The following is a 10,948-nucleotide window of genomic DNA, read 5'->3' as shown; positions in this document are numbered from 1 at the left end:
TGACCTGTATGAATTTTATCTTTTGCTCACAACATCCATACCGTATTCAGATGTTCAGCAACTTTTATCCTGAAGTGAAATGCATGTCACAGCTTTCGGCGAAAGGTCTGATTTTAAAATTAGTCAGCACCACACACTCTCTACTATTCATCACAAGAGCTACCAAGCGAAGATATTACATGCTTTTCATCAGAAAATTACTAGAAGGAAATGACTCTTCAGATACAATGTATGTGAAATGCAATGCTTTTGGTCACAATTCTGTCCTTCATCAAAAGCCAGTATAGGCCTAATAATGGTGTCCAAAGGGAAACCCCGTTAGATCTTAGGAGGGATGGTCAGAATAATTGTACTTTCTTCGTTTTTTACATTTCGAACGAGGCGCTACAGTGTTTTTGGTTAAAATTTGGTCTATATCAAGCATTTTCTATTTACGGCATTTCTCAAACTTTTTAATGGACTTTCACTCTGTAGATTTTCTCACACTTTTAAGCAACCTATTTCAAACATCTTAAATGAACTTTCCGTAAACCTAAGGTGTCCCGAATAATCCGCAGTGATAATACCGTATACTTCACTTATTACCAAATTCTGTAGTGAAAATGTTGCCCTATTATCAATCGGACCCTGTTATGAAAATGTTGTTCTTCATCTAATTCGAGGTGAAAATACTGTCCGTCGCCTATTTTTGAGGCTAAAATTTTGTCATTCGCCCAATTCTGATGTGAAAATGCTTTTCTTTATCCAATTCTGAGGTGGAAATACATGTCCTTCGCTCTATTCTGAGATGGAAATAGTTTCCTTTGCAATACACCCTGAGGTGAAAATGTCGTCCCTCGCCCAATTCTGAGGTGAAAATACCGTCCTTCGCCCTATTCTGAGAATGGCACGATCTTTGACCCACATTGACACTTTGCAGGTGGTTATCTCGCCTGAAATATACAGCAAGTTGACCACAAAGTTGCACATTTCCAAAAAAGCATATAGGGTAAAAAGTTTTACAGAATTGGTGTGGAGACCATGACATGACATGATGCTTTTTACAGTATGCAAAATGTTGAGTAATTTGTTTCGCTTGTTCAAAACTTTGCATGGTGACCCCTGATTTTATTGTTGATTTGGTCAGAGAATGGTTGACAGTTTTATTCAGGAAAGTTTGAGCAAAAGTTCAAATCTTTCATTTTCGAGTTAAGTCCACACTCAAAGAGTTTGTTGCACACGCAGCACTTGGAGTCAATTGGAATTTAGGGCCTACTTGGACAGACTTGTTGTTTGATCAACTACAGTGTAATGCAAACTCTGTGACAAACTTTCCTATAATCATGAGGCGTCCTTGTTAATAAAAGGGAAGTGAGTATATTTTGTTCAACAAGTGGTAGTTGCCAGATATTGCGTTAAAGGTATAATATATGGTCAAGAATTCTCAACTCTAGATCAGGTGAGAGGGTAGCAAACAAAACTGTTAGAATTTTAGTTATTTTATCTGCATTTCTCATTTTCACACTCTTTTATGGACTGGCCCAAGTCGCTTACTAGTTTTTCTGGACAGCATTTACTCACGTCATTATGAATTATAGCAACCTAAACCCGCAATGTTCACAAGTCTGTGGGCGATCATGTTCACCTGATGATCTATACGCAACAGCCTGCCCGGGCAGAGTTTATTGCTCCAGTTTCGCGATCACCTCTCCACTGCTGAAGTTTATTCGTCCAATTTACTCCGTTTTGATATTTATATGCCAACTGACTTTAGGCAAGTCGAACTCTTCTGGTACACTTTTAGACTTGTTGAAATTCAGTTATTCAAATGCATGTATCTATTTGATAATGTAGCCCGTTTTTGAACAAAGTACATGGCTATTTTAAAATATGCGAGACTTCAGCATGGACTTTTAAGTTACCTAGTCAGCATTTATGACTTAAAATGCTTTCTCTGCATGGCAATACTGAATAATGCCAGTTCCATACAGAACAACTTGAATTATACCAGTCAGCATAATCCTAGAGGGTTCGGTTGCTTCACAATGCCATGGAAGGGCCCCCTAGACGACCCGACTATTTTCAAAACGAAGAAATAACCCGGCGTTCTTCAGGTGCGCAGCCGAGACACCATAACAAGGTTGCCTGCATTTTCATAAAAACTCTTCTGGACTTGCATCGCATATCCCAGAATGATTGGGCAGTATTTGAGTCATATCATAGCTCGAGATCATTATTCTCGTTTCCGTTATTTTTGTATCAATTATTCTTTCCTATGGCAGTGAAATTTGATCACTAATTTTAGTCTCAACTCCCTTGCTATAATCTGATGATAATTTGTGGCCTTTGCGGCATCTGTGAATTCAAATTTATTGTTTTCCCGAAAAATTGATATCACTTTAAATCTTCAAGCCTACCCAGTTCATGTTCGAGTGATAAATTAGTGTGCCTCAGTATTCTGTTAAAAATGTATAACAATACCCTCGAATAAAATACCTTAAATTTCATAGTCTTTAATACTGCACATAATCTTACATGTAATGTTGGCGATTTATTAAATGGCTACACGCTTTGTCGTATTGGCTGCGCCCTCACAAAGTTGAGGGCGAGGAAAACAGAGTCTGTACGCCGGTCCAGAACTAGGATACGGGATACTGGTTTGGTTTGCTTTTGTACGACAAAATCATAAAAATTTATGAAAACGCCGGAAAATAATTTAATTTGTCCTTACAAAATCATACTAGGGCCATTTTGAGGGAAAGAAATGCACCCTCAGGCCTTAACAATTTCGCTTTCGTGAAACGTACAACATACTTGTTTCACCCATAAAGTAAAACGGAAAGTGAGAGCCATTTTGAGTTTTAATCAAAAGTAAAATTTAGGCAACCTGGTTCTCTAAAACACTCTCATGCATGCATTCACCCATAAGTAGGTATACGTACTGATATACATATTCAATCACACATACACACATAGCTATGTACATGATTCGCTACTATTAATCACGTTTGCTGCTAAGGAAGCACGTGACAAGTTCGACGATGTCAGGTCAACAAGTGCACCGAACCATGTTAAAGTTTAACAAGTGCAAATAAATTCTTGTCATATTCTAACATCTTCCACAATCATATATGCGCCGTCACGTCCACCAACATATCGCATGCGCAGACAGAAAAATAATTAGAAACAAGGATTTGGATAGAGGCAACGCTGCGATCCGTACGGACACCAGATTCAACAGGTAAGAGAGGAGAATATCATGCACATTCGGTTCCATGACATTGGCTGAATTGGAACAACTTTGAGTAAACTCAAGCAGTGTGAATTTACTGAAGCGCTGTAAAAATGTTGCGTGCATTTTACATGTCAGTGAGGATGTGCACTCGGATCATGTTTAAAGCACATCAAACCAATACTGTGAAGTTCTATAAATGCTTTGACCTAACCGATTTATCGGGCGAAAAGTTCTATCGGTGACACAAATGGAAACATTGGCCTGACTGTTACTTTCAGATGAGCTTTTCTATTCTATTCTCGCGGACAGGTAAATTACGGTGACGTCTGCTGTTCTCAGACAACTAAAGAGACAAGGATCTGTAGATTGATACAACGTTTGGTAGCGAAAAATATAGCCAGGAGTCCAGGACAGGGTATCGGTAGTTCTGGAATTATGTACTGGCCTTGTAGATACAGTAAAATTCACCGGATCAAAAAGTTAGATGAACGTTCATTATTATTTTTCATGCCTAAATCTCATAAACTGACCACAAGAAGGAATTTTATCCCAGAGTTCCATAGAAAATACATAAATTGATGGAATACATCATGTACGAAGGATTGACTAAATCTTAAGACGCTCTGCTGATTTCTCTGACTCCCTTCGCTAAATTGATGAAACACACACCGATTACTTGCGTCTAGTTTTGTGAAAGGCTACTTAATTCTGGTTTTGTCACTGCTGAACCCCAAAAAATGGGAAAAAACCTGTTGAGCGTTTCTTCAAGTCATCGAAGTCATTTTTGGGAAGTGAAAGAGTGGAACAGAACAACAAAAAAATAATGATAACAGTTGTTTCGAAATCGGAACCAGTCCCGGCTGTGGCCTCTGGATACCTAGATAAAAGAGTACAATTCACATAGTGATTTAGGTTACCAGGGATATATCAGTGTAAACGTTGCCCGCGCGCGTGTTGAAACCACTTTTGCAAAAAACTGTATCCAGAATCCTAGAAATAACACACACACATGTTGGCTCTTATCCGCACCTTATCACTCGGTTTTGCTCTGGAACGAGATACCACCGCTTCGAAAACTTAGTGCATGCCAAGTATTTCGTTGGTTTCCAAAGAGACTGGTTGCCGGTTTAGACATAGTATAGTCCTTTCTAAAACGTAGGGACTCTGGACCATAGACAATAGAAGCGTTTCGACTATCTATGCGTGGACTACAAACGAGAGTGAGAGGCATAATGCAATTGACTGAGCACAATCCATCTAAATACCTACAATACATCAACGTTACACTTCCCCCCACACCGTGTATATAATTAATTCATAATAGGGTCTATTTTGTTATTAAGGTGTTGATTTTGAACAGTATCGAATATCAAACGGATTATTCCTTAATCACACATAAAAAATATCACTGCAAATTGAAATTAATAGTTTCACCTGTGTGGCAAATTCAAAATAATCACTAACGAGGTCTCGTAATCACGCGATCTACATTACTTCGCGAAGGGGTAAGGGGTTAGTGTATATAACTTTGTCCGAGCGCTCATTTCAAGTCACTTCGGAGTGTTTCCGGGAAACCTTTATAGTAACATTTCTCGGCCAAACAATCATGCAACTTTTGTAGCAGCGCAGTGCTCTCTTTTACTACTTATTACTGAAAACTGACGAAGCCACTGACACCAGTATAACAGTTTACATAATATCAGATCAACATGCAATAGTTTGGGTGTCTTAATTTCTTACCCGGATTCGCAACGATTTGGTTGGAATCAGGGGAGGGGTGTTGAGTTATGATGATGGAGGGAATCAAATTTTACAGTAGACGGTTCAGGGGGTCATATTTTATAGAAGGTTTGTCGGGAACTATGGCAATAGCAACAATATTGCAGGAAAGGTATGTATGATGCAAGTACTATAGGTAACAGTATGAAGTATACAAACAATACTCTTCCTAGAACAGTCCTGGTTGCGATAAAGGGGAAATGACTCCACAATCGGTCATTATTTTGTTGCTTGCATTCTCTGCGTACTGAGGAGTATATTCTGTTAGGTCGTTGAGTGTACAGATTGGCCATGGCGAGACGTATAGTCGTAGTCCTGTATGTCTAAGATAATGTTAACAACTTGGCGCTTAAAATTCATCTTAATCAATTGTATGGGTTTATTGATTGTACGTGTATATATTGTCGAAATTTTGTTCTTTTGGGTGAAGAAGCCAGAATGTCTACGTTTGGGTAGTACAGTGGTCGTGTCTGGCTTTGTGTTTATCAGTTAGGATAATTGTTTTGTTTGTTGATCCTGGCATTAATTAGCGTGTTAATTTTTATTTTTCTCTTCGGTATGCGATGTTGAATTTTTGAGGGGAACCGACGTTACATATTTTTCAACCTAACGTTTCGTCTTTTTCACGTTAACACCAGTTCCCTGTTAACTCTTGTTTGAAGTTCTTTGTTTCATATATTGTTGTGATAACCAGACTTGTCGTTTGTGTTTTAGTTTATTTTGCTGTTGTTCAATTGTTTCCCTTCAGTTCCGTCGTTGTTCCATTCAACAGTCTTTGTTGTTCCATGTTGATTGTGCCCTTGGTCTTGTAGTTTTTCGCTAACGTGACTTTCAGTGTAAAGTCGCGTTTCGCTTCATATTCGAATATATCGTTTTTATGAGGCTCATTAACGTTGCCGTAGGCTGGCATTAGTTCCTGTGCAAGAATTGGAATTCAATGTAATATGTTGGTTTTGTACTATTCTGTGTGTTTAGAACAAGGCTTCATTGATTGATACATCAGGTATGTTATACAACCCCGTTTGACACGAAATAAGCAAATTACGCTGTTTTAAATCATTAGATCTACTTAGATAAACAAAATTTGAAGTGCGGTATTGAATATTTTACAATTGATGAATTAAGCAGTCATATTTTAAAGAAACTAATAAACCATCCAAAAAGATTTCATAACGTGACAGTTTCTTTAGCTTGAAAGCTTGGTTTGGTTCGAAAAGTCTACCATACTATTATGGTGATGAAACCTGCTCTTGATAGCAATCGAGGTGTGTGTTGAAGATCTGCAATAAGATATCGATGATGATGCTGACTGAAATGATGATGTCATACTTTATGCAAATTTATCAAAGGTTATCAAGCCATCGTTTGTCACGATTGAACATTGTCTCCTTGTCGATTTTCCTTTTTCGTACGACAAAGGAATTCAATCGTTGCTTTGGAATTCATTCGTTGTATTTTAAAATCACAGCTTAATTGTACATATGAAACAAACAGCGAGGTTACACTTCACACCTGGATTTTTCACTTCCGACATTTTTAACATTTTTGAGGAAGTCGATGAAACTACAAATATTGACACGCCGTCGGTTTAGGAACGTTGTACTTCGAAGAATTGTAGGAAACATGAAATTATCACTTAATCGTCGGATTTCAATGGTAGAAGCTCCATGATCAAAATTGAACATTTAAATATCATTCTGTATCTCCGGGGGTTTTATCTGAATACTCCTTCGCTATTTCCTTATTGCATCCCATTACTTGGTGAACGCGTTGCGCTACGTTTCTTCTGCGTTAGCGAATGGCAAATAAGTTCCAAAAACTGTATTCAGTATGGCGATACAGTGCACTGAACGATAAAAGGCATGTACGGGTGTGGGGAAGTCGCACCGTTATTCAAACATACCATCTCCGGCTCTTGATGCTTGTTAGCCCGTCGGTTTCGTAGGTCATTCCGACATTTAAACTTCCTTTTTTGTTTTCAAAACATAAGGACCGAATATACAAACTCCCGCAATACCATTGTTTGCATTCGTTTTAGAGAAACTAGTTTCAAATGTCAGTTGCCACACACATACACACACACACATGCACACACACACAAACACTAACACTAACACACAATAATCACTTATTTTCATGGCTACATCATTATCGCATCTATCTATTCATGTAAATCTTTTGGGGCTTGAAAATGGGAAACATGGAGAATCCCCGTGTCCCCAAGTTCAGTTCGGATGACCTGCCAACTGAGCTTAGGACCTTGTTACCATGGAAACACACTGCTAAATATATGATTTTATATCGAGTTTTCGAGGGCCAGTAAGTGTTAGGATGAATCATTCCCCTCCTGTCGCCAATATTTTAGTGTGTCAATGGTATTTTAAAGCAACACCTTTGAAATAATGGCGCTTCTGGTTTTGTTTACTGCAGGGACCCGATCGACAGGCACTTGTTGTCTCGGTAAACCATGGATTCCGCCACAACCTCCCCTGACGCAAGTACTGACACTGTCACCATCATCATCTCTGTTCTCTCGACCGCCCTAGTGGTGTCGTTGATCTGGTCTATCATTCTGTGCGTCTGTCTGAAACGACGGCGAAGGCGTAGCGGAGACGTTGAGTTGGCGTCCTCCGATTCAAAAGTTGATCTCACAAGGGAAGTAGACGATGAGAGTCAAGCCAAAGGTAACGATTACTCAACTCACAACGCAACAACTCACAACGCAGCTGGCTCAGCCGGCTCCGTCGACGACGTCGAATACACCGATGCCATCGAAGAAGATGACGATTACGTTACACCCGTGACCCCGACGATGCTTGTCATTGACGGAAAGGAAACGTTCCCGAACGCTGAGATCAAGAAGTCGGAGAACAACCCGTCAAAGACTGCGGAGAGGAAAAACAGTCAAGAGGACGAAAGAAAGCAGAAAGAAGGAAACTTTACCGCGATAAAGAAGCTATCGCTGCGGTTTAATTTGTCCAATCCGAAAGGAAACGCGAAGCAGAAGAAACTTGCCGATGATGACGTCAAGGCACTTAAGAAAGACAGCAGCAGTCCAGAAGTGCAGAACCAAAACCATGCCAAGGCATTAGGGGGAATGAAAGTGAACAAGAAAAGTGTTGAAGAAAATGTAACAGATGTCAAGCGTGACTCCAAAGAGAAATCTTCCGAAGTGCCCGAGTCTAAAGAGCAGACCGAGCATCTGTACAAGAACACCTCTCCTGAAACAACAGACGGCGCCCTCAAGGAGGGTGAACCTGAACACCTGTACAAAAATACCTCCCCTGAAGAGTTAGACCACGCCCTCGGAATAAATGGAACTGAACCAGCAGGCGTGACTGCATCGGACAAAATCCAACCGGCGTCAGACTTGTCGACACGTGACGGAGCCGATAACACAGCGGAAGACGCCGAACTTTACCTTGAAATTACTCCCGAGTCTGAAGCTGATGCTGCTGCCGACAACGTGGACCCCGTCTCCGGCCCAAGTAAAGGAGGTGACAAGTCGGCGAACGTCGAAACGACAGACAAAACTGCGAATGATGAAGATAGCAAGCCTGGCAGTTCCCGCGATGACCATCCCAAGAGTGCCGACGAAAAGAAGAATCAGCGCCTTCATAAGAAGTCGAGCGATGAAAATATGGTCCCTGGTGGTAGGATACACAAAACGAGTGATAGCGGAACAGACAGGACGAAGAAATCACCGCCAGCGATTGCCTTGCCGAAGCCACCAGTTGATGAGCAAACTGGCGAGGTCTATGATGAAGTGTTCGATGACGAAGGTGTGTCCGAAGTTGTGCAGTCTCCTAGACAGGACAATGATGAAGGCCTCACGGAGTCAACTAAGAGTGGCGACAAAGAGAAGAAAAAGAAACTTGGTTTCTTCAAGAGTTTTAAAAAGAGCTTACGGAGAAAAGAAGTAGACAACAAGCATACGAAAGAAGCGAGTAAAGAGAAGGTTGTAATCGCCAGTGACGACATGGTGTACGACGACGTGGATGTCAACGACGGCGATGGTGGCAATGACAATAAAAAGGCATTTCCGGGCCCCCGGTCTAAAACTATGCCCAGAAGGCGCGTAAAAGATGCAAAAGACTCTGACGAAGTATTGCAATCGAAAGATGAAAAAGGCTCGAGCAAGAAATCAGTATCCCGGGAAAACTCGAAGGAAGATACCAAGGGACCGATATGCAAAGAACCGGTCCCTCCGTTGCCCGAGTACGTGAACGTTGAAGGGTCTGACGAGAGCGCCGACCAACACCCAGCCGAGTCTGGTAAGGGTGACCCGAAAGGCAAAGAAAATGATCCGTATATGAGTCTCAAACGCGAAACCTCGGAAGCACAGATCGAGGACCAAGAGGTGTATGAAGAACCGGCGGATACGGCGGTGTACCAGAACGAAGTTATCACCAATGTATCCACTAGCGACGACTACGAGGTCAAACCGGGATCGGCGCCAGCTGCTGACGACGACAACATCTACGACTACGCCGATGAAGGCACGATCGACACTCTCCATGGAAGTAAAACGGGGCCAATTAATCCTGTTGACAGTGGGTATGCCAATGCCTCAGGTTCCGTTGGGTCCGGTGGGAAAGCGCAACAGGTGTCAGCTTCGAAAGGGAAACCTAAGAAGAAGTCGGAAGATGGTGCCGAGTACGTGAACACCTCGAACTCAGTTAAGCTTAGTGAGAAGCCCCCACTGCCTTCAACCTCGAAACCAGCGCTCAAGAAGACGGGAAAACCATCAAGCGACAGCAACGATGCAACCGATCCTTACGTCAACACATCTTTTAAGTCGAGTGAAAAACCGCCATTGCCATTAGCGTCCAACAAGGCGCTAAAGGATAACCCGTACGTCAACACATCGTTTAGGTCCAGAGAGAAACCGCCATTGCCTTCAGCGTCCAAATCCAATGAGTCGCCAAAGGAGAAACCCCAAGAAGTAGACGAGACGGAAACGGCAGTTACGTCGGATTCTCCCGGATCAAGTGAGGAGGATATCCTTCCCGCATCGAGAGAGGTCATTGACGATGAGGTCAATAACAACAAGACAGCGAAGACTAATCGTATCAGTGTGGCGCAAATAGTCGGGGGAATCGAACAGAAAAACGCCGGAATGAATTCGAAAGTCGTGAAATCCGCAATCCCGGGTAAGTCGCTGCACGAAAGACTCGAAAGCGACGAAGCTAGAATGCGCCTCGGTAGCGGTGCTTCCAGACTGAAAGAACCGCAACCACCGGCGACAGACGATGGTTATGTGAATAGCGGAGGAGAGCTACAGGTCAAAGTCGCTCGTAGCCCCAGTAAGAAAGTTGTCTTCGTTGATAAAGAGAGTGAAGAGCGTGTCACAGTTCCCGTGGATAAAGTTCCTACAGAATCATTTAATGTGTAAAGATACCGTGAATGCTGCGATTCCCTGAGCTTCCAATAAACCATCGTAACCATCGTCGACTGATGCGCGTTTGCACAAGTCTCTGAAACCTCAAAACAACGCTGTCGCTGGAAATGCGGACATCGTGTGATTAGTAAGAGTCGGTTACTCATAAATTAGCGTACATATATTTATAATGCCAATATCAAGTTTCAAGACTGCCCATAATAGTGCATTTAAATATCAGTCATCTTTCCATTACTTATATCAGACTGATAATTTAACTATAATGGTACAACTTCCCGATTGAGACCGATCCGCTCGATAAATAATTTAGACAAAGTCACAGCGTCTGTTCGGCATATACAGTTTTGTGGATTTGATGGCTTGATAAGTTTACGTTTATAAGTAATTTGGGGTGTGTATGTATGTGTGTGTGTGTTACTATAGGGAAAAAGTGCGTGACTAGAGCGAGAAACTGACGCTTTCTCGCAATCAGTGAGAATCTGTTCTTATTCTCACCGCTTTCGGTGAGAAAATTTTAATCTCCTCTGGAGATTGGTGAGAAATGCACTCCTTCT

General features: G+C 41.6%; 1 protein-coding gene across 1 annotated transcript; it reads left to right on the top strand.

Moving 5' to 3' along the window:
* The first annotated feature begins 3,134 nt into the window (after positions 1–3,134).
* Positions 3,135–10,803, top strand: LOC139131665 (nucleolar protein dao-5-like). The gene is made up of 2 exons (XM_070697819.1): positions 3,135–3,220; positions 7,424–10,803. Exon 2 carries the CDS (start codon positions 7,461–7,463, stop codon positions 10,386–10,388), a length of 2,928 nt encoding a protein of 975 aa, XP_070553920.1. The 5' UTR covers positions 3,135–3,220; positions 7,424–7,460; the 3' UTR covers positions 10,389–10,803.
* Positions 10,804–10,948: the final 145 nt, after the last annotated feature.

The sequence above is a fragment of the Ptychodera flava genome, chromosome 4, assembly GCF_041260155.1.
Source record: "Ptychodera flava strain L36383 chromosome 4, AS_Pfla_20210202, whole genome shotgun sequence".
In the NCBI taxonomy this organism is placed as follows: Eukaryota; Metazoa; Hemichordata; class Enteropneusta; family Ptychoderidae; genus Ptychodera; species Ptychodera flava.
This window is presented reverse-complemented; position numbering and strand designations above follow the sequence as displayed.